Source organism: Bombina bombina, chromosome 5 (genome assembly GCF_027579735.1).
Source record: "Bombina bombina isolate aBomBom1 chromosome 5, aBomBom1.pri, whole genome shotgun sequence".
In the NCBI taxonomy this organism is placed as follows: Eukaryota; Metazoa; Chordata; class Amphibia; order Anura; family Bombinatoridae; genus Bombina; species Bombina bombina.
The window spans coordinates 104,315,216-104,340,678 of NC_069503.1; the positions used below are offsets into that span (position 1 = coordinate 104,315,216).

Consider the following 25,463-nt stretch of genomic DNA (forward strand, 5'->3'; position numbering starts at 1 on the left):
CTAAATTCAGAATATGACCGGATAAATTACTGGCCATAGGTCATTTTAGATCATGAATCCTTGCTTAAGTGTTCTAGTTTTTGTCATATCTTATACACACTTATTCACATACATATATAAAATGTCTTCTAAGTGAGATACTTTTAAGTGATTCCTTTAGTCTATTCATCTCATTTTATACTATTACATCTCATTGTGTGTACTTCTTTATAAAGTCCATTTGATATTAAATATCCTATATGTATAGATTTTATTGTGTACTTTAGTAGGTGGATTATATAGCACATTGGTTAGGTAACTAACCTGATAACCCAGAACCTAAGGTTCCAGTCTGAGATGGTTGTGTGTTTTTTTTCTTCCAAAATAATCAATAAGAAATTTAAGAAAAAAATATTTCAATTCAATTTCTAAAATAAAATGATTCTCTTATTTCTTGTATCATGCCATAATACAATATGATGAAAGATCATTTTTTTAAATATTCATCTAAGCTCATTGCCTGACTGATTAGTACAATGGTTAAGTAGCTAACCTGACAATTCCAAGGTTTAATTTTTTTTTCCTCCTATTTTCTGAGAAGAGTTATCAATAAATACATTAAATGAATTAAGAATTGAACTAAATTATATGTAGAATATCCAATTTGAGTATACAGGAAGTCAGATATTGTATTCAATTTATTGAGCACAGAGAACTTCCAATTACGATTTGCATATGTTTTTTGAGGCAAAGTGGGGAAATGGGGAAATATAAACAGCACTTGTATATATTCACAATTTCTATTATAGACTTGTATGTTATAGATCTCCCTAATATAGAATGATTGAGGATCAGATGCTCTAAAATGATATTTCTACAAGCCGTTTTTATATTGTGCAAAATGTGAAGTTCTTTCTGTGAAGCATTTGAAATTACATAATCAATTAAGTTAACGAACAGCTGAGTATTATATGTATTGATCACTAACAGACCAGTATGGTTTTTAAATAAGTTGAGACTATGGCGTTTACGGCGCTCATGCTGAAACGTGTAAGCTGATGTACCTACTGTTCGTTTTAAGGAGCTACTAAGGTATCATGTGGACTGTTTTAACTGTAACCATACACTTTTGTTCTTAACTTTTCCCAGAACATTTTCAAATACTGGGGCATATTTGGTCTTAATGTTCTGAATCCACTGGGCACCATCAACTCCAATATGATGAACTTCACTGTTTTTGAGGCTCCCAGGGATGCTAAAGGCCCGTATCCAGTCCCTTTCATAAAGCGGTGTGTCACCTGATTTTAGTATATATAGTGTAAGATTGGCAGTTTTACTGTTTGTACACACAGATACAGATGCACAACCCAGTGGCGTCAAGACTTCTCTGGAGTATGTTTGTAGCTTCAAGGTAGTGGGCTGCAGCAATACTGGAATTTTCAGCTGTTTCCAATCTAAATCGTCATAACTGAAACTGCAGCCCCAGTATCTAAGTCCATGGTCAAATATTTTCCTTCAATATTAACATGAACGGTCAAAGGCTCAGACCCTGCTGTCATGGTGTATACAGTCAAACTCTGAACAGTCATTTCCTCTTCTGAATCTGATGTGGCTCCCTTATAAGCCATGTGGTAATTTCCCTTCTCATGTGTTTTTCTTGAGACACTATGCTGAGATACGCTGCAAGCCTTCTTTAAGTGTCCTATTTTACCACAGCCATGACAACGAGCATTTTTAAATCTGCATTCAGAAGCTACACGATTCTGTGCTGCACATTTGTAACAGTTAATAGGCGATGCTGCTTTTGCTGAATATTTACTGGCTGGTTTAGTCTGTTGCTTCACATTGGAGAAAAATACCTGTTCTTCCTTAGTGTGGGAATGCGTCTGCAGTAAACTAGTGTCTTGTGTGGCCTGTTCCAAAACAGAAGCAATCTCTAGTGCTTTATGGAAGGTCAGGCTCTCCTCTGTCAAAAGTTGCCTTTGAATAGAATCTGTACTGATACCCATAACGAACTGATCTCTAAGGGCCATATGCAGATAATCCCCAAAAGCACAGGTGCTGGCCAATTTCTTCAAACAGATTGCAAATGTAGATACAGTCTCTTGTACCCCTTGGCGTCTGCTATAAAACTTGAACCGCTCAGCAATCTCTAATGGCCGTGGTTGAAAATGTTGTGTTAAGATCTGTATTATTTCAGACAAAGACTTGGTGGCTGGCTTTTCTGGGTGTAGCATGTCTTTTAGAATCTCATATGTTTTAGCACAAATAGGTGTCAGACAGACAGCAACAGACTTAATGTCATTGGCAAGGAAATACTGCTGTAGCCTTTCAGTCCAGGAAACCTAGTTATCTGTGTCAGGGTCAAATTCTTTCAATGCTCCAAATACAGCCATTATAGCGTGAAATTGTGGTAGTATACTCGTCGCCAGATGTAATGTCCTTACATAGCAAACATTAACTCTTTACATGAATGATGCAATTGCAACTTCTAAATGTAAACAAGCACTTTATTTACTGGATTACATAACAAGGTGGCTCCAGTAGATTTGCACACAGTAATATGGATAGATACACATATATAGTCCTTTATAACGAACTAGTCCTAAAGCCCGTGTACAAGGGCCAATTTTTTTTAAGTACCGCAGTTCCAACCCTTGCTCCCTCTCTCTCCCCCTCTTTTGCTCCCTCTCCCCCTCTTTTGCTCCCTCTCCCCCTCTTTTGATCTCTCCCCCTCTTTTGCTCTCTCTCCCCCATTTTGCTCTCTCCCCTATTTTGCGCTCTCTCCCCTATTTTGCTCTCTCTCCCCCTCTCTTTTGCTCTCTCTCCCCCCTCTTTTGTGCTCTCTCCCCCCTTCTCTTTTACACTCTCTAACCCTTCTCTTTTGCGTGCTCTCCCTCCTCTTTTGCTCCCCCCCCCCTCTTTATCTCTATCTCCCCTTTCTCTTTTGTGCTCTCTCTCCCCCTCTTTTGAGCTCTCTCTCCCCTCTCTTTTGCTGACTCTCTTCCTCTCTTTTGCTCTCTCTCTTCCTCCCTCTTTTTGCTCTCTCCCCCTTTTTTGCTCTATGTCCCTCTTTTGCTATCTCTATGCCCCTCTTTTGCTCTCTCCACCCTCTCTTTTGCTGTCTCTCCCTCCTATCTTTATCCCCCTCTTCTGCTCTCTCTATCCCCCCCTCTTTAGAGCTCTGCCTCTCATGGCGCATCCGGTCCCGCCCACGCCACACCCATCTGGCCACGCCAGATGCCAGGTGATGTAGGCCAAGTGTGTTTGTCCTTGCGCGCAGTCTCTACTGCTCATGACAGCTTCGGACACACTTGGCCTTTTATTATATAGGATGGCTGCTGCACACCTTATATTAGCAGTCCTGTACACTGTGTATGCAGCACTAGAGTAATCTCAGTATCAGGTAGTATGCAAGATGACAAGGGAACTACCTGACCAGCTGTATAAAGTCTGTTCTGTAGCCAGTAATCCAGAGTAACTTATAACTGTATAACTGTTAACTGTATAACTGCAATATAACTTATAAATGTGTAACAGACAGTTTTTACTCTTCTTGACTGGCTGATGCTGATATATCCTGCTGCAGCGATCTGTAGCTGACATTACATTTATTAGTAGCAGCACTTGTCAGATCCTGAGGTTCAGTCCTTGTTACTTGTACATTAACTGCATCACAAACTGTCACAAGATGGCTTCTCTGAACTGTTCTGATTCTAAATACAGCCCACTTGATGACATCATCTTTGTATGGAAGCCTCAATGTGCCATCTAACCAAACCAGGAAGTAAGCACAACACTACTATACAGGAAGCTGCACTGTCACCAGAGCCACAGGCAGTTAACCCCAGATAGGCCTGGGTGCAAGGCCAAAACAGGGAAATTTACAAAAAAATAATACATTGATATAGCACACAGAGAAAGTCCAGCACTCACTTACAAGCTCTCAACTAAGATAAAAAGCAGCAATGGAAGAGTTAGTTACCGCATCTGGCCAAATGGGAAAAGCCCAGGTACCTCGTCAAGGTCTCTTCCAATAACCTGGGTCCCTAAACAGCCACACAATGCAGGCTCACAGTCAAACAACTGTGTAAAAATGAAGGGTGAACAGACTTATGTAATCTCCCTAAACATATACAAAACACGGGAGGGATCAGCACTCTCAGGCCGGACCGGTGACACATCCTATGACCCTGTAACATGCACAGCCCTGTGTGCAACACAGCAGTCTCAGGAAGTTGCACTGTCAGGAAGCTGCACTGTCACCAGAGCCACAGGCAGTTAACCACAGACAGGCCTGGGTTCAAGGCCAAACAGGGCCTTGTAATTTTCCCTGTTTGGTCCTTGCACCCAGGCCTGTCTGGGGTTAACTGCCTGTGGCTCTGGTGACAGTGCAGCTTCCTGAGCGTGCTGTTTTGCACCCAGGGCTGTGCATGTTACAGGGTCATAGGATGTGTACCAGATCCGGCCTGAGAGTGCTGACCCCTCCCGTGTTTTGTATATGTTTGGGGAGATTAAATAAGCCTGTGCACCCTCTATATATATATATATATATATGTGTGTGTGTGTGTGTGATAGTGTGTGTGTGTGTGTGTGGTGTGTGTGTGTGTGTGTGTGTATGTATATATATATATATAAATATAAATCAAATGAAGATGAAAAGCGCACTCCCACTCGCCAATGAAATAAGGACCAGGGTGCAACAAATTCCAATGATTACACTCTCTGGATTTAACTCATAGCAAACTTTAATGTGAATGTTTTCGGAACATTCCGAGTCTGAGGAAGGAGTGAATGCTCCGAAAAACGTTCACATTAAAGTTTGCTGTGATTTAAATCCAGAGAGTGCAATCATTGGACTTTGTTATGTGTGTATATATATATGTGTATATATATATATATATATATATATATATATATATATATATATATATATATACACACACACATTTATATATATACACATTTATATATATACATACATATATATATTGTATATACTCACGCACATATATATATTTATATATATATATATATATATATATATATATATATATATATATATATATATATATATATATATATACACACACACATATATATTTATATATATATATATATATATATATATATATATATTAGCAAAGAATGGGGATGCACTCGCCAGGATTTCCAAAGTTACCTTTTGGGGTGTTACCACCATCGTCAGACAATACAAAATTGTCTGTTATTTTGTATTGTCTGACCAGGAGGTAACACCCCGAAAAGTTACTTTAAAGGTAACTTTGGAAATCCTGGCGAGTGCATCCCCATTCTTTACTACTATCAATATCATGGAAGCACCCTGGGTCGATGAAATGTTAACCGTGAGTGCTGGCCTGCCTGCTGTCGTATATACACACACACACACATGTTTTGTGAAAGTTAACCCGTCACTTCTAATCTTGCCTTACATGTTTTGTTTAAGAATATTCTATGACTGTAAACACATCTGACTGTACAACCTAAAATTAGCACTAAATAAAACCCATTATTGAAACTAATTTCTCATAAAAAAACAAAACTTTAAAGCTTAAAGGGACAGTACACTGTAAAATTGTTTTTATATTAATGTTTTTTCATTGACTTGTTATACCAGCTACAGAGTATAAAATGTATAAGAAATAGCCTATTCAGATTTGTGTATATGAAGTAGCTGGTTTTGTGCTTTTAAACCCCAGCATATTACAATGGGTTGAGCTTCAGGTAACATCAGATCTCATTTATGTTACCACTTTGTGTACACACACTTGATTCCTTATCTTATATTTGTCTGGAAAACTAAAAGATCAATAAATAGAGACAACAATGGAAAATTACCATTTTATTACTTAACTATCCTGCACCCCACTGAAAGTGTCATTTCTTCTGCTGGCTATTCAATAGCTGAGACTCCAGTAACAAAACTTTCAGTATAGGGATACAAAAAGCTAAATCAGCTATTTCAAAGGCCAAAATAGGGATAAAGGAGCTATTTGTAAATAATTTATTACACTCCAGCAGGTAAAATGGATCATTGGGAACAATTTAAATGGGAGAACATTTTTGGGTGAACTGTCCCTTTAAGAGCCTTCAGTTATCTTTAGCAATCAGGCATCAGAGTATTCAGTAACATTTATAGCAATGTCATACATAGTTGCAAAAACTGCTGCACAGAGTGCTAAAGACATGTGCACGTTCCTAAGCTTATATCAGCCTACCTAGGTTTACTCTTCAACAAAGGATACCAAGAGAACAAAAACATTACATAATAGTAGTAAATTAAAAATGTAGGTAAAATTGCATGCTCTAACTGAATTATCAGCGTTGAACTTTGACTGTCAGATTTGCCTTCTATCTTTAATGATTTATAACGTGATTTTGTATTTTTACTTAAACGAAAATTAAAAACAAAAAATACTGGTCTGGATTACAATATTTTTTTATTTTATTGTAAAAATTTTGTATATCATATAGTCAGAAGGAGCATTACATAATAAATACAAACAATGTGTAACATATGCTGTATCCAAACTATTTTATTCCACCTTAACTAATACAGATCCACAGCCTAAGTGTCGTCATCTTATTGAAACCTGCTCTCATTTCATTACATTGCTTGATCAATCAATTTGTTTGTGTTAGTGATATTGTGTCTCATTAAATAAAATCAGTTTCCGCCCAGTAATTCCTCTGGTATATAACATGTACAATGCTAAGCATCTATTGCTATAAGAAAAGGTTTATCCAAAAGATGTGCACATTAAATATATCTCCCAGATGAGATGTCAATCATTGTAGTGGCTTTTGTAATTGGGAATTAGAAACTATTGTTTACAATAGGATCATTTCTTGACTCTTTTATTTAGAGTTTGTCCTCTTCAGGATACTTTTAAAAAAAATGTTTCTACACTGTTTTATAAAGTTTCTTTTGTGTGTAAATATTTGGTGATTTGTGATACCTGACTTGCATAGAAACCGTTTTCCAGTTTCTAAACATGTGAAAGGTTTCTTCCTTTGTGAATCCTTTCATGAGTTTTGAGATTACTAATTTGTGTAAAACTTTTTCCACACTCTGTACATGTGAAAGGCTTTTCTCCTGAGTGAATCCTTTCATGACTTTTCAGATTACCAATTTGTGTAAAACTTTTTCCACACTCTGTACATGTGAAAGGCTTTTCCCCTGTGTGAATCATTTGATGATTTTTCAGTTTACTTTTTTCAGTAAAACTTTTTCCACACTCTGTACATGTGAAAGGCTTTTCCCCTGTGTGACTCCTTTCATGAGTTTTTAGACTCTGCATTTGTGAAAAACTTTTACCACACTCTGTACATGTGAACGGATTTTCTCCTGTGTGAGTCCTTTCATGAGTTTTCAAACTAATTATGTGTGTAAAACTGTTTCCACACTCTCTACATGTGAAAGGTTTTTCTCCTGTGTGAATCCTTTCATGAGTTTTTAGATTTCTCTTGTGTGTAAAACTTTTTCCACACTCTGTACATTTGAATTTTTTTTCCCCTGTGTGAATAATTTGATGATTTTTCAGTTTACCCTTTTGTGTAAAACTTTTCCCACACTCTGTGCATTTGAATTTTTTTTCCCCTGTGTGACACCTTTCATGAGTTTTCAGACTACTCTTTAGTGTAAAACGTTTCCCACACTCTGCACATGTAAAAGGTTTTGCCCCTGTGTGACATCTTTCATGAGTTTTCAGACTCCTCTTTCGTGTAAAACGTTTCCCACACTCTGCACATGTAAAAGGTTTTTTCCCGGTGTGAATAAGTTGGTGTCTTCTGAAAGATGAATTGTCTGCAAACATTTTCCCACATTCTGTACAAACGAAAGGTTTTTCTCCTGTGTGAATCCTTTTGTGGGTTAAGAGATGGGATTTTCGTGAAAACTGTCCTCCACACTCTGTACAACTGAATGGTTTCTCCCCTGTGTGGGTCATCTCATGAGCTATAAGGTTTGACATTTGTTTGAAATATTTGCCGCACTCTATACATGTGTGAGGCTTCTCACCTGTGTGAATTTTTTGGTGTTTTAAGAGATTCAACTTCAATTTGAAGCTTTTCCCACATTCTGTAGATGTGAAATATCTCTCCTTTGTATGAACCATTTGGCTAGACTGCAGACTTTTACCTTTTTTAATATGTTTTGAGAACTCAGTAAATGTTTGTGGCTTATCCTCTGGGATAATCATTTCACTAGATAAGGCATAAATGTTGTCCTCTTGTTTGATAACTAAATTACTCTCTGTACATAATGATTGATGCCCAGTTCCTGCCAATTCACCATCTTCTTTAAATATCTGTTTTGATTTCCCCAATGTTTGTAAATAGTCATTGGTGTCTAAGACTTTTGGAGTTTGTGGTATTAAACTGATGCTTCCTGTAATGAAGGATGGATATGAACTATTCAGTTGTTTGTCTACATAAAAAAAAAATAAGACTGTTTATTCTTAATACTATAATCCATCTTATTAAAAAAGCATATTGTTTATTTATACTTAATAAAAATGTTTTGTGTTTATTTTTTAAATGTATTTACCTGTAAATCACAAATGCAATAAAATGGAAGACAAATAATACAAATATTTCTATTTCATAATAAACTAGATCACTGATGAAAAACAGTTATAGGGCCCCATTAAATAAGGTGCAAGTGGATAATGTTCTCGGCTAAGGAACAAGTACATCTGTATTCTGGGCAAGAGAGATGTCAACCACCCACCACATTTAACATTGCACAAGCAAGTACGCATGAAAGCCTGCCCGGCTCATGCTAAACCAGTGGGGTGAGAATATGATGTCTTAATCATCACAGGCCAATAATCAGTGTGAGATGTTTTGAAAGACTAAGGAGCAGTGATCTTATGATACTTCTTAGCTTGTGATTGCAGTTGTTTGATTTATATAAACAACTGAAAACTTTATTACTTTTAATAATACTCACTGTAAAACTAAGCACACAAATCAGTGGTGGATCTGGGGTGGGGAAAACTCGCTGGTGGAGTTGTGGGTGTTCCACACATGAGAACAAGGAAGGCATAAGTGTAGTTATGGGTCTTCCATGAGCTGGGTCAGGGCACGGGAAGGTGGAGTTGCAGGTGTTCTGAGTACTGAATCAGGTCTGGGGTGAGATTAGGCAGTTAATGGACATGATCTGTCTAAAAAGAATAGAGATGGGAGTAGTATTTTTACCCTACACTGCAGCCTAATGGGAGTTGCTCCTTCCCTAGAAACATCACTGACACAACTGTTCTTAAAAGATGCAAATATAAATATAATAGTTTATATTTGTTTAATGAGTGATCTATTCTATTTTCCCAGTAATTAAAGTCAGCATAATATCTATTTTACGCACCTAACACATATGACTTCATGCTGATAACAGGCTCCAATGTCTGTGCTCAGGAAGAAGGTTCCCTTATTCACTCCAGTTACATCAATACCTGATATCTCTTAGTGCTCTGGTCGTGTCTGTAAAAAGTATATTTAATGATTTAAAGGGATAATAAATAATGGTTCTGATTAACTGTACGTATGGTATAATTAAAGGCACACATAACAGTTCATGCGATACAGATCAGCTGTTTAGATTATTACATATGTGCTATTGATTTAGCACAAGCATTTAGTACAGTTAGCTCTGTGGGTGTTACAGTTGCACCTTAAATATTAATCTTTCCAGAACGTTACAATGTAAGCTCAGGATCAGACAATCTACTTATGAGTGGGACAAACCGCAACCTTACAAATATATTATAATTATTTTTAATACCATTTTTATGAAAGAGCAGCAATTAGATATGAACAATATTTTCTCCTGAAAAGAAATGTTAAATAAGAGTTGTTTAAATTAAAGTTAGCTTTAATACTACATTATTGGTATTGCACTCCCTACTAATCCTCTCTGTCAGACATTTTGTAATTGTCATGTGCTCCACCCCTAGTCCTTTAACTTCTCTTGGTCTGTAGTGAGTTGTCTTAAATCACACAACACAATTGTTATCTATGACAGAGATAAGAAAAGGAAACCTTAGAGTGATAATAGAATTAGATATGTTCTCCTTGCAAGCTCAGCCAATTTAAAAAGGATCATAAAAACATAATTTATGCTTACCTGATAAATTTATTTCTCTTGTAGTGTATCCAGTCCACGGATCATCCATTACTTGTGGGATATATTCCCTTCCCAACAGGAAGTTGCAAGAGGATCACCCACAGCAGAGCTGCTATATAGCTCCTCCCCTACATGTCATATCCAGTCATTCGACCGAAACAAAACAAGAAAGGAGAAACCATAGGGTGCAGTGGTGACTGGAGTTTTTAATTAAAATTTAGATCTGCCTTAAAAAGACAGGGCGGGCCGTGGACTGGATACACTACAAGAGAAATAAATTTATCAGGTAAGCATAAATTATGTTTTCTCTTGTTAAGTGTATCCAGTCCACGGATCATCCATTACTTGTGGGATACCAATACCAAAGCTAAAGTACACGGATGATGGGAGGGACAAGGCAGGAACTTAAACGGAAGGAACCACTGCCTGTAGAACCTTTCTCCCAAAAACAGCCTCCGAAGAAGCAAAAGTGTCAAATTTGTAAAATTTTGAAAAGGTGTGAAGCGAAGACCAAGTCGCAGCCTTGCAAATCTGTTCAACAGAGGCCTCATTTTTAAAGGCCCAGGTGGAAGCCACAGCTCTAGTAGAATGAGCTGTAATCCTTTCAGGGGGCTGCTGTCCAGCAGTCTCATAGGCTAAACGTATTATGCTACGAAGCCAAAAGGAGAGAGAGGTTGCCAAAGCTTTTTGACCTCTCCTCTGACCAGAGTAAACGACAAACAGGGAAGAAGTTTGACAAAAATCTTTAGTTGCCTGTAAATAGAACTTCAGGGCACGGACTACGTCCAGATTATGCAAAAGACGTTCCTTCTTTGAAGAAGGATTAGGGCACAATGATGGAACAACAATCTCTTGATTGATATTCCTGTTAGAAACTACCTTAGGTTAAAACCCAGGTTTAGTACGCAGCACTACCTTGTCTGAATGGAAAATCAGATAAGGAGAATCACAATGTAAGGCGGATAACTCAGAGACTCTACGAGACGAGGAAATAGCCATCAGAAACAGAACTTTCCAAGATAAAAGCTTAATATCAATGGAATGAAGGGGTTCAAACGGAACTCCTTGGAGAACTTTAAGAACCAAGTTTAAGCTCCACGGAGGAGCAACAGTTTTAAACACAGGCTTAATCCTAGCCAAAGCCTGACAAAATGCCTGGACGTCTGGAACTTCTGCCAGACGCTTGTGCAAAAGAATAGACAGAGCAGAAATCTGTCCCTTTAACGAACTAGCAGATAAGCCCTTTTCCAAACCCTCTTGTAGAAAGGACAATATCCTAGGAATCCTAACCTTACTCCATGAGTAACTCTTGGATTCGCACCAATATAAGTATTTACGCCATATCTTATGGTAGATTTTTCTGGTAACAGGCTTCCGTGCCTGTATTAAGGTATCAATAACTGACTCTGAGAAGCCACGCTTTGATAGGATCAAGCGTTCAATCTCCATGCAGTCAGCCTCAGAGAAATTAGATTTGGATGATTGAAAGGACCTTGTATTAGAAGGTCCTGCCTCAGGGGCAGAGACCATGGTGGACAGGACGACATGTCCACTAGGTCTGCATACCAGGTCCTGCGTGGCCACGCAGGCGCTATCAGAATCACCGATGCTCTCTCCTGTTTGATCTTGGCAATCAGTCGAGGCAGCAGCAGAAACGGTGGAAACACATAAGCCATCTTGAAAACCCAAGGGGCTGCTAGAGCATCTATCAGCGCCGCTCCCGGGTCCCTGGACCTGGATCCGTAATGAGGAAGCTTGGCGTTCTGGTGAGACGCCATGAGATCCAGTTCTGGTTTGCCCCAACAATGAATCAGTTGAGCGAACACCTCCGGATGAAGTTCCCACTCCCCCGGATGAAAAGTCTGGCGACTTAGAAAGTCCGCCTCCCAGTTCTCCACGCCTGGGATGTGGATCGCTGACAGGTGGCAAGAGTGAGACTCTGCCCAGCGAATTATCTTTGAGACTTCTAACATTGCTAGGGAACTCCTGGTTCCCCCTTGATGGTTGATGTAAGCCACAGTCGTGATGTTGTCCGACTGAAATCTGATGAACCTCAGTGTTGCTAACTGAGGCCAAGCTAGAAGAGCATTGAATATTGCTCTTAACTCCAGAATATTTATTGGGAGGAGCCTTCAGGGAGTTCCAGACTGCGCCCCAACCTAGAAGGCTGGCATCTGTTGTTACAATCGTCCAATCTGGCCTGCGAAAGGTCATGCCCTTGGACAGATGGACCCGAGAAAGCCACCAGAGAAGAGAATCTCTGGTCTCCTGATCCAGATTTAGTAGAGGGGACAAATCTTAGTAATCCCCATTCCACTGACTTAGCATGCATAATTGCAGCGGTCTGAGATGCAGGCGCACAAAAGGCACTATGTCCATTGCCGCTACCATTAATCGGATTACTTCCATGCACTGAGCCACTGACGGGCGTGGAATGGAATGAAGCACACGGCAAGCATTTAGAAGTTTTGATAACCTGGACTCCGTCAGGTAAATTTTCATCTCTACAGAATCTATAAGAGTCCCTAGGAAGGAGACTCTTGTGAGAGGTGATAGAGAACTCTTTTCCACGTTCACTTTCCACCCATGCGACCTCAGAAATGCCAGAACTATCTCTGTATGAGACTTGGCCATTTGAAAGCTTGACGCCTGTATCAGGATGTCGTCTAGATACGGAGCCACCGCTATGCCTCGCGGTCTTAGAACCGCCAGAAGTGAGCCCAGAACCTTTGTAAAGATTCTCGGGGCCGTAGCCAACCCGAAGGGAAGAGCTACAAACTGGTAATGCCTGTCTAGAAAGGCAAATCTCAGGTACCGATAATGATCTTTGTGAATCGGTATGTGAAGGTAGGCATCCTTTAAGTCCACTGTGGTCATGTACTGACCCTCTTGGATCATGGGTAGGATGGTTCGAATAGTTTCCATTTTGAATGATGGAACTCTTAGGAATTTGTTTAAGATCTTTAGGTCCAAGATTGGTCTGAAGGTTCCCTCTTTCTTGGGAACCACAAACAGATTTGAGTAAAATCCCTGTCCTCGTTCCGTCCGCGGAACGGGTGGATTACCCCCATTACTAGGAGGTCTTGTACACAGCGTAGGAATGCCTCTTTCTTTATCTGGTTTTCTGATAACCTTGATAGATGGAAATCTCCCTCGAGGAGGAGAAGCTTTGAAAGTCCAGAAGATATCCCTGAGATATGATCTCCAACTCCCAGGGATCCTGGACATCTCTTGCCCACGCCTGGGCGAAGAGAGAAAGTCTGCCCACCACTAGATCCGTTACGGATAGGGGGCCGTTCCTTCATGCTGTCTTGGGGGCAGTAGTAGGTTTTCTGGCACTGCTTGCCCCTTGTTCCAGGACTTCAATCAAAGTTTGTTATTTTTAAATGGCACCGGAGTGTGCTGTTTTTTTTCTCAGGCAGTATTTGGAAAAAGAATCTGCCTGCGTTTTCTATTGATTTAGCAGAAGTAACTAAGATTCACTGGCTGTTCCCACACATTCTGTGGAGTGAGGTAACTTCAAGAAAGGGAATGGCGTGCGGGGTATCATGCAACTAAGGATGTGCAGTAAAATATTTTTCTAAGGATGGAATTGATAAGAAAATGCTGCTGATTACCGAAAGTAATGTAAGTAAAGCCCTTAATGCAGCGAAAACGACTGGTATAAGGCTTATTAATGTATGTGCAGTAAACTAATTTTCTAGGTAATGGAATTTGACTAAGAAATGCTGCTAATACTGAAGTGATGTAATAAAGCCTTAAATGCAGTAGAAGAGCGACTGGTATCAGGCTTATCATTAGAGATACATACTCTTTAAAAAAAAAAAAAAAAAAAATGTTTTAAAACGTTTGCTGGCATGTTTAATCGTTTTTTGAGGTACATTGGTGATAAAATGTAGTCCTCTCACGACCTCCATCTATGTTGAGGGTTGCAAGAGAATGACTGGATATGACATGTAGGGGAGGAGCTATATAGCAGCTCTGCTGTGGGTGATCCTCTTGCAACTTCCTGTTGGGAAGGGAATATATCCCACAAGTAATGGATGATCCGTGGACTGGATACACTTAACAAGAGAAATGTAGAATAACAAAGAGCAGTAGATTTTTTTTCCTGACATTTTGTTCTGCACCTGTATCATGTGACAGCGATCAGCCAATAACAGACTCATATTTTTATATAGCGTGAACTCCTGCATAACCTGTAATTTAAAAGACTTTGTACAATTTGATAATGGAAATAAATAGAAAGAGCCAACAAGCTATTTTAGATATAAAAAACTAGAGGTGAAATTTTCCCATATGTTTTATATTTGATACAATTGTATAAGAAGTCTTTGGAAACAAAATTAAAAGGGACAGCTAAGTTAAAAATTAAACTTTTATGATTTAAATGTAAAAAAAAAAATGTACTTCTATTATCAAATCTGTTTTGGTCTTTTGGAGTCCTTTGTGGCAAAGCATACATTGCACTATGGTGCGCAAGCTGCTTATAAGTGGCTACACATTCAAGCCTCTTGTCATTGGCTCAACATAGCTCCCAGTAGTGCATTGTTGCTATTTCAATAAAGGATACCAAAAGAATAAAGCAAATTTCATAATATAAGTAAAATTGGATTATTTAAAAGGAAATGTTCTATTTAATAATGAAAAACACTGAGTGTCTTGTCCCTTTAAAGGGATGATTTAGAAAGAGCATGCAATTTTTAACAATATTCTAATTTACTTCAATTATCTAATTTACTTCATTCTCTTGATATTCTTTACTGAAAAGCATATCTAGATAGTCTCAGGAGCTGCTGATTGGTGGCTGCACATAGATGCCTCGTGTGATTGGCTCATCCATGTGCATTGTTATTTCTTCAACAAAGGATAGCTAAAAAAATGAATCAAATTAGATAATAGAAGTCAATTGGAATGTTGTTTAAAATTGTATTCTCTACTTGAATTATGAAAGAAAATGTCTTTACTAACAACAAGAATCAGTCACAGATCAGTGGGATAAACGTTCTGATGATAAACAGGTGCAGCTAATAGAAATAAGAAATGTATTATAAAATAACCTCATTAGAAATAAAATAATATGCAGATCACAAGATATTTATGATTAGATCAGTAAATGTGATGAGACTGATACAACAGGGCCATAAGCTGAGTGATATTTATTACTGGAGCAAATAGCAGCTTCACACTAATATTAAATGAAAATGGTTTATCTGGGCTCTACAGTTAATTATAAACTGATAGGGAAATACAGGATTCTAATTGGCTGATACTTAAGAATCTATTGCTCATTGGATAACAAGAACAACCCCCACAAATGTATTATTAAACAGACCTCCTCAAGCTTCAAAATATGGTTTGGTTCAGCTACAAACATTCATCTTACAAAATGCTATAAATTATTATGTATTAAAACAGAATTTATGTTTACCTGATAAATTTCTTTCTCCTACGGTGTGTCCGGTCCACGGCTTCATCCTTACTTGTGGGATATTCTCATTCCCTACAGGAAATGGCAAAGAGAGCACACAGCAAAGCTGTCCATATAGCCCCCCCTCTGGCTCCGCCCCCCAGTCATTCGACCGATGGATTAGGAGAAAAAGGAGAAACCATAAGGTGCCGTGGTGACTGTAGTGTACAAAAAACTAAAATTTTAAACCTGACTAAAAGCCAGGGCGGGCCGTGGACCGGACACACCGTAGGAGAAAGAAATTTATCAGGTAAACATTAATTTCTTTTTTCTCCTACTTTGGTGTGTCCGGTCCACGGCTTCATCCTTACTTGTGGGAACCAATACCAAAGCTTTAGGACACGGATGAAGGGAGGGAACAAGTCAGGAACCTAAACGGAAGGCACCACTGCTTGCAAAACCTCTCTCTCAAAAAATAGCCTCCGAAGAAGCATAAGTATCGAATTGTAAAATTTGGCAAATGTATGCAGAGAAGACCAAGTCGCTGCCTTACAGATCTGTTCATCAGAAGCCTCATTCTTGAAGGCCCATGTGGAAGCCACAGCTCTAGTAGAGGTGAGCTGTAATACGTTCAGGAGGCTGCCGTCCGGCAGTCTCATAAGCTAATCGGAATGATGCTTTTTAGCAAAGGAAAGAGAGGTAGCAGTAGCTTTCTGACCTCTCCTCTTACCAGAATAGACGACAAACAAGGATGATGTCTGTCTGAAATCCTTTGTTGCTTCTAAATAGAAATTTTAAAGCACGAACCACATCTAGGTTATGTAACAAACGTTCCTTCTTCGAAAATGGATTCGGACACAGAGAAGGAACAACTATTTCCTGGTTAATATTCCTGTTGGAAACCACCTTTGGAAGAAAACCAGGCTTGGTACGTAAAACTACCTTATCTGTATGAAAAACCACATAGGGTGAAGTACACTGCAAAGCAGACAATTCAGAAACTCTTCTAGCAGAAGAAATAGCAACCAAAAACAGAACTTTCCACGATAGTAGCTTAATATCTATGGAATGTAAAGGTTCAAACGGAACCCCTTGAAGAACTGAAAGAACTAAGTTTAGACTCCATGGAGGAGTCATAGGTCTGTAGACAGGCTTGATTCTGACTAACGCCTGTACAAACGCTTGTACATCTGGCACGGCTGCCAGACGTTTGTGCAACAAGACAGACAGAGCAGATATCTGTCCTTTTAGAGAACTAGCTGATAGACCTTTCTCCAAACCCTCTTGGAGAAAGGAAAGTATCCTTGGAATCCTAATTTTACTCCATGAGTAACCCTTGGATTCGCACCAACAGATATATTTTTGCCATATCTTATGGTAAATTTTCCTGGTCACAGGTTTTCAGGCCTGAACCAGAGTATCTATAACAGATTCCGAAAACCCACGCTTAGATAGAATCAAGCGTTCAATTTCCAAGCAGTCAGTTGCAGAGAAACTAGATTTGGATGTTCGAATGGACCTTGTACTAGAAGGTCCTGTCTCAAAGGTAGCTTCCATGGTGGAGCCGATGACATATTCACCAGGTCTGCATACCAAGTCCTGCGTGGCCATGCAGGAGCTAGAAGAATCACCGAAGCCTTCTCCTATTTGATCCTGGCTACTAGCCTGGGAAGGAGAGGAAACGGTGGAAACACATAAGCTAGATTGAACGACCAAGGCGCCACTAATGCATCTACCAGTGTCGCCTTGGGATCCCTGGATCTGGACCCGTAGCGTGGAACCTTGGAGTTCTGACGAGACGCCATCAGATCCATATCTCAAATGCCCCATAGTTGAGTTAACTGGGCAAAGACCTCTGGGTGAAGTTCCCACTCCCCCGGATGGAAAGTCTGACGACTCAAATAATCCGCCTCCCAGTTGTCTACTCCTGGGATGTGAATTGCAGATAGATGGCAGGAGTGATCCTCCGCCCATTTGATGATCTTGGATACCTCTCTCATCGCCAGGGAACTCTTTGTCCCTCCCTGATGATTGATGTACGCTACAGTCGTCATGTTGTCCGATTGAAATCTTATGAATTTGGCCTTCGCTAGTTGAGGCCAAGCCAGGAGCGCATTGAATATCGCTCTCAGTTCCAAAATGTTTATCGGGAGGAGAGACTCTTCCCGAGACCATAGATCCTGAGCTTTCAGGGAGTCCCAGACCGCGCCCCAGCCTAAGAGACTGGCGTCGGTCGTGACAATGATCCACTCTGGTCTGCGGAAACTCATTCCCTGAGACAGGTGATCCTGAGACAACCACCAGAGGAGTGAGTCTCTGGTTTTCTGGTCCATTTGAATCTGGGGAGGCAAGTCTGCATAATCCCCATTCCACTGTTTGATAGAAAAACATCAAAGAAATATCCAATCTTTATGAAATTAATACCCATAATAGTGTCAACCAGCATAGAGCCCAAGTTATAAGCCTTACTTCTGTTACTGAGTCTAAGAAAATGGCTTACCTATCCCAGAAGGGAAAACTGACAGTCTTCTAGCATTACTAGGTCTTGTTAGAAAAGTGACTGATCATACCTGAAGCAGATAAGCCTGCAAACTGTTCCCCCCAACTGAAGTTCTCTGGTTTCAACAGTCCTGCGTGGGAACAGCAATGGATTTTAGTTACTGGTGCTAAAATCATACTCCTCTTTTAACAGAAATCTTCATCACTTTCTGTTGTAGAGTAAATAGTACAAACCGGCACTATTTTAAAATAACAAACTCTTGATAGAAGAAATAAAACTACAACTAACACCACATACTCTTTACCATCCCCGTGGAGATGCTACTTGTACAGAGCAGCAAAGAGAATGACTGGGGGGCGGAGCCAGAGGGGGCGCTATATGGACAGCTTTGCTGTGTGCTCTCTTTGCCATTTCCTGTAGGGAATGAGAATATCCCACAAGTAAGGATGAAGCCGTGGACCGGACACACCAATGTAGGAGAAATTAGCCTCTTATATTTACTTTTTTTTAATTTCAACTCGGTTTCTTATATGAAGTGAAATATTTTATCTTTATCATAACAAAATACAGAACAATGTTTTCTCATCATTATATAAAACACAACAGCGTGAGGCTGTTAATAAAGATTTATGTCAGGGTTTGCATATTACCGTTTAGCAGAAGCTCTGTAAGTATGAAGTTGTTATGGGTGTTATGTTTAGCTTATATGCAACTCTATGATTTATTTCTATTGCACTTGTTTCCTGTTTGGCATTTCCTGTTCCTGTTAGTTCTCTGCTAAGATCATGGCTTCTGTACACTAATGCTTGTACTGTCATTATTTACACCGCATGAAACATGGTGTCAGAAGTATCTGAATCTGCGCTGTTTCTATACATCTGATGCTAAGAACTTGCCAGTCTTGCAGTGAGAGACTTTAGAGCTGATCGTGCCTCCTGTAGCAATTGCAGTCCTGTGCTGAAAGCTGAGCACTGAAAGCAAGAAAACCAGCACCATGGCAGCTGCTACCAGCATTCCACTGCCTGAGGCAATGAGGGTGAGTGGTGATTGCAGCAGTAACTGGGACAACTTCAGAGATGAGTTTGAGGATTACTCCCTAGCCACAGGGTTAAATGAGAAGCCTGCAGCAGTGCAAGCAGCTACACTGAGGAGGGTGATGGGCAGTGAATGCCACCATGTTTATAAGCATAATTTAAACCTCACAGAGGAGCAAAAGAGGGACATAAAAGCCATCCTAGATGCATTAGAAGCTTTTTTCAGACCTTCTAAAAATGTCATATATGAAAGATATATATTTGGCAGCTGCAAGCAAGAAGAAGGTGAAGCAATAGACAACTTTGTCACAAGGCTAAGAGAAAAAGCTGCAAGCTGTGAGTATGGCTCTCTGAGAGATGAACTTATTTGTGACAAAATAGTTCTAGGTATTAATAGTGAAAGCACCCGCGCCGCCTATTGAGGGAACATGGATTTAAACCTACAAGCAGCAATTGAGATATGTTGCACTGCAGAACTTACTGACAAACATATGAGAGCTATGGAGCAGGATAAACAGACTGACAGTATCAATGCAGCCTCCAAGCAACAGCTAAGCTTGAAGAACCACCAGCACAAGTTTCAGCGCAAAAATCACCTACGCAACTCACCTATGAGCAAGCCTGCATCCTGCAATTACTGTGGCAGTATGCATGTTCGAGAGAAAGAACAGTGCCCTGCTTATGGGAAAATCTGTAGAGCATGTGGTAGACTAAATCATTTTGCTGGAGTATGTCTATCAAGTAGAATGGAAGCAAGAAAGATGCACACAATTGAGCAAACGTCAGATTCTGAAGATGCACATTTACATAACACTGAGGTGGTTTACTCAAAAGAATGCATTGGTGCTGTAAAATCTAAGGGCCAAAAATGGTTTGTAAATCTCAGACTAAATAATATATGCCAACCCTGTCAGCTGGACTCATGTGCAACATGTGATGTCATGAGTTTAAAAGACAAGATGAAACTGGCACCTAGGGTACCTCTTCAGCCAAGTAGCACTAAATTGAAGTTATATTCAGGGGAACTAATGGATTCATTGGGACTTTTCCAAACAGAATGCAGCATACGTGACCGTATTCACAAACTTGAATTTGAGATTGTTGAGGCCAATCAGAAACTGCTATTGTCTGGTTCAACATGTGAGCGCCTGGGTCTGATGCAGTTCACCATTCCTGCTGAACTACACAATGTTGACAATCAGCCTGCAAAATCCCTGACTAGGCCACTGACAAAACAGCAAATCCTAAGTGTCTATAGTGATGTGTTTGATGGCCCAGTAGTATCTGTTCCAGGAGAGGTACATTTTGAACTTGATCCTAGCATTCCACCAGTACAATGTGCCCCACGCAATGTGCCAGTAGCCATTAAGCCACAGGTCAAAGCACAACTGGATAAGTATGAGCCTGAAGGACATCTTACTTCAGTATCAGAGCCTACGGATTGGATAAGCAACATGGTAGTTATTAGGAAGCCTGAGAAGATCAGAATTTGCATTGATCACAAGTTTCTGAACATGGCCCTGAAACAGTCACACTACTTAATGCCAACACTTGACGACGTTTTGCACAAACTACCCAAAGCACGGGTTTTTACGCTTGTTGATGCAAGAGATGCCTTTTTACAGTGCAAAATGGATGAAAAGAGTAGCTACATGACCACCTTCTGGACTCCTTGGGGCAGAAAGAGATGGCTGAAACTGCCATTTGGAGTCTCTGTAGCACCGGAGGTGTATCAGCGAAAGCAGCATGAACTATTATGTGGGCTCCATGGAATTGAGCCAATAACCGATGACATTCTTATAGTTGGCTGTGATAATACAGATGAAGAAGCTGAGCATGACCATGATGAGAATCTAACAGCGCTACTGGGTCGTTGCAGGCAGGTGATGCTGAGACTCAGCGTAAAGAAATTGCAGTTCAAGAAGTTCATTTCCAGATAAGATTAGAGCCATTGTAGACATGCCACACCCTGGTGACGCCAAAGCGGTACAGCGTTTTATTGGCTTTGTCACATACCTAGCAAAATTCATGCCGCACTTGTCTGAGGAGGTTTGTCAGCCATTGAGAAGACTTCTGGACAAAGATGCAGTTTGGCACTGGCTTCCCAAGCATGACCAGGCAGTGGAGGAGATAAAACACTTGGTCACCGCTGCCCCAGTGTTGAAATATTATGATGTCACAAAGCCTGTCACAATACAAAGTGACTCAAGCAAAAATGGCCTAGGATGTTGTCTATTGCAAGAAGGTCAGCCAGTTGCATATGCGTCCAGAACTCTTTCGTCAGCCGAGCAGAATTATTCTCAAATTGAAAAAGGAATGTTTAAGCATTGTGTTTGCTTGCCAGCGTTTTCATCATCTTCTTTATGGCCGAGATACAATCAGAGCTGAAACTGATCACAAACCGCTAATAGCCATATTCAAAAAGCCCCTTTTATGTGCTCCCAAGCGCTTGCAGAGCATGATGCTTACATTGCAGCATTACAACCTCAATGTTGTCTACAAGCCAGGATGTGAAATGTATATCAGCGATACCCAGAGCAGAGCTACAACGGATCATGTGGCAACCGGAGGTGAGCATGAGCATCATACAGTTTGTTTGCTGCAACAGGAACAAACTTTATTTGCTGAAGTCAATCAAGCGGACTATCTAAATGTCACGGATCAGCGGCTACATCAGCTCATACAGCACACAGACAGAGATGCAACTTTACAAGCACTGAAGTCTATTGTTCTGATTGGGTGGCCAGATGAAAAGGATGCAGCACCCGCAATTGTGAAAGAATATTGGTCCTTCAGAGATGAGATCAGCGTACAAAATGGTATCTTATACAAAGGTCCAAGAGTCATAATACCAAAGTCACTTAGAGCAGAGATGTTATTACGCATAAACTCAAGTCACATTGGGGGTGAGGCATGCTACAGACAAGCTACTCTTTAATGGCCCAACATGCAAGGTGAAATCAAAAACTTTGTCAGCAATTGTCCCACTTGCAATGAATATTCACATTTGCAACAAAAAGAAACCATGATGTCACATGAAATACCTACACGTCCTTGGCAGATCGTCAGTATAGACTTATTCAACTACGCAGGAAAAGAATATCTGATATTATTTGATCATTACTCAGATTTCTGGGAAATTGAACTTCTTCCTGACTTATCCACTGAAACTACAGTTAAGAGGTGCAAGGCTCAGTTTGCACGTCATGGACAACCAGATAAAGTTATCTCTGATAACGGCCCTCAGTTTGCAAGCTTACAATTCAGGAAATTTGCCACGGAATGGGAGTTTGAGCATGTGACTTCTTCACCACGTCATCCACAGGCCAACGGCAAAGCTGAATCTGCTGTGAAGATTGTTAAAAATGTATGCAAGAAAGCACAAAGTGATGGTAAAGACCTGTGGAAGGCCATCTTACATTGGAGAAACACTCCAACCGAGGGCATGGATAGTAGTCCGGCACAGAGACTGATGTCAAGGAGATTAAAGACCTCCTTACCAGTTGCCAACAAGCTACTTGAACCCTCTGTGATACATGGTATACCAGAAAAGTTACGACTTAAGAGGCAAATGTTCAAGGCACGATATGACACATCTGCCAGAGATTTGCCTGAATTGAATATTGGGGAATTAATTCATATGAAACCCCTGCCAGGAGATTGAACAAGTCGTTGGAGAATGGGTACCTGTCTGCAAAAAGTTGCACCAAGCTCCTATCTTGTGGACATTGAAGGAACCCTCTATCGCCGCAATCGTGTGGATCTGCGAGTGGCTGAGCAGCCTGATTCTCAATATCCAGTTGACAGACCAGACTCATCTGATATTATAAGAGCACACTCACCCATTGGCAGTAAGGAATGTACAGAGGTGATGCCACAGACTAATATTAATGACAGTCCTGAGCAAGCAGGTATACCTCATGGCAGTCAAGCACAAAGCATGCCAGCAAGTATTGAGAAGAGCCCATTAACCTCAGAGAGGGCTAAGAAACTCTTTGTACAAGGAGGGACAGTCTTCACCCGTAGTGGCAGACATTCACAACTGCCCAAGAGACTTAACCTGTAGAATGTGTTATTACAAGGACTCATCCAAATTTCACAATGTTGATTTATTAGCACTAAAAGAGGGAGATGTTATGGGTGTTATCTTTAGCTTATATGCAACTCTATGATTTATTTATATTGCACTTGTTTCCTGTTTGGCATTTCCTGTTAGTTCTATGCTAAGATCATAGCTTCTGTACACTAATGCTTGTACTGACATTATTTTCACCACATGAAACAGAAGTCTCTCTGGTTCCTCCTGTGATATCACTGAGGGTTACACAGATATTTATACTAATGTGGGAGTGTCACCTTTCTCTGTGTGACTCACATGAGTACAACTTGTCAGTTGGGAGATAATGAGAAGGTCACACCTGGACTTTTGTTCTTATATAGATGTCTATTGTCCTCTCTGATGTCACATGAATACAGAGTCCCTGCCTCCCCCTCAGGGTGTGATTATCATATGGATAAGTAAGGAGGAAACAAACTGTTTATTTAAAATGTGAGAGATCAAATTGTTGTGTCCTAAAATATCTCAGGATACAGCATTATAACATAATTTATGCTTACCTGATAAATTCCTTTCTTCTGTAGTGTGATCAGTCCACGGGTCATCATTACTTCTGGGATATTACTCCTCCCCAACAGGAAGTGCAAGAGGATTCACCCAGCAGAGCTGCATATAGCTCCTCCCCTCTACGTCACTCCCAGTCATTCGACCAAGGACCAACGAGAAAGGAAAAGCCAAGGGTGAAGTGGTGACTGGAGTATAAATTAAAAAATATTTACCTGCCTTAAAAACAGGGCGGGCCCGTGGACTGATCACACTACAGAAGAAAGGAATTTATCAGGTAAGCATAAAACAGAATTTATGTTTACCTGATAAATTACTTTCTCCAACGGTGTGTCCGGTCCACGGCGTCATCCGTACTTGTGGGATATTCTCCTCCCCAACAGGAAATGGCAAAGAGCCCAGCAAAGCTGGTCACATGATCCCTCCTAGGCTCCGCCTACCCCAGTCATTCGACCGACGTTAAGGAGGAATATTTGCATAGAGAGAAACCATATGGTACCGTGGTGACTGTAGTTAAAGAAAATAAATTATCAGACCTGATTAAAAAAACCAGGGCGGGCCGTGGACCGGACACACCGTTGGAGAAAGTAATTTATCAGGTAAACATAAATTCTGTTTTCTCCAACATAGGTGTGTCCGGTCCACGGCGTCATCCTTACTTGTGGGAACCAATACCAAAGCTTTAGGACACGGATGAAGGGAGGGAGCAAATCAGGTCACCTAAATGGAAGGCACCACGGCTTGCAAAACCTTTCTCCCAAAATAGCCTCAGAAGAAGCAAAAGTATCAAACTTGTAAAATTTGGTAAAAGTGTGCAGTGAAGACCAAGTCGCTGCCCTACATATCTGATCAACAGAAGCCTCGTTCTTGAAGGCCCATGTGGAAGCCACAGCCCTAGTGGAATGAGCTGTGATTCTTTCGGGAGGCTGCCGTCCGGCAGTCTCGTAAGCCAATCTGATGATGCTTTTAATCCAAAAAGAGAGAGAGGTAGAAGTTGCTTTTTGACCTCTCCTTTTACCGGAATAAACAACAAACAAGGAAGATGTTTGTCTAAAATCCTTTGTAGCATCTAAATAGAATTTTAGAGCGCGAACAACATCCAAATTGTGCAACAAACGTTCCTTCTTTGAAACTGGTTTCGGACACAGAGAAGGTACGATAATCTCCTGGTTAATGTTTTTGTTAGAAACAACTTTTGGAAGAAAACCAGGTTTAGTACGTAAAACCACCTTATCTGCATGGAACACCAGATAAGGAGGAGAACACTGCAGAGCAGATAATTCTGAAACTCTTCTAGCAGAAGAAAGTGCAACTAAAAACAAAACTTTCCAAGATAATAACTTAATATCAACGGAATGCAAGGGTTCAAACGGAACCCCCTGAAGAACTGAAAGAACTAAATTGAGACTCCAAGGAGGAGTCAAAGGTTTGTAAACAGGCTTAATTCTAACCAGAGCCTGAACAAAGGCTTGAACATCTGGCACAGCGGCCAGCTTTTTGTGAAGTAACACAGACAAGGCAGAAATCTGTCCCTTCAGGGAACTTGCAGATAATCCTTTTTCCAATCCTTCTTGAAGGAAGGATAGAATCCTAGGAATCTTAACCTTGTCCCAAGGGAATCCTTTAGATTCACACCAACAGATATATTTTTTCCAAATTTTGTGGTAAATCTTTCTAGTTACAGGCTTTCTGGCCTGAACAAGAGTATCGATAACAAAATCTGAGAATCCTCGCTTCGATAAGATCAAGCGTTCAATCTCCAAGCAGTCAGCTGG

General features: G+C 40.3%; 1 protein-coding gene across 1 annotated transcript in view; it reads right to left on the reverse strand.

The window, feature by feature from the left end:
- LOC128660010 (oocyte zinc finger protein XlCOF6-like) overlaps positions 1-25,463 on the reverse strand; it is a 108,132-nt gene that overhangs the window by 19,505 nt on the left and 63,164 nt on the right. The window contains exons 2-3 of the mRNA XM_053713611.1: positions 9,365-9,480; positions 7,050-8,428 (exon numbers count right to left, since the gene is read on the reverse strand). Coding sequence (XP_053569586.1) covers positions 7,050-8,428; positions 9,365-9,383 — 1,398 coding nt within the window. The 5' untranslated portion in view covers positions 9,384-9,480. The remainder of the gene's footprint in view (positions 1-7,049; positions 8,429-9,364; positions 9,481-25,463) is intronic.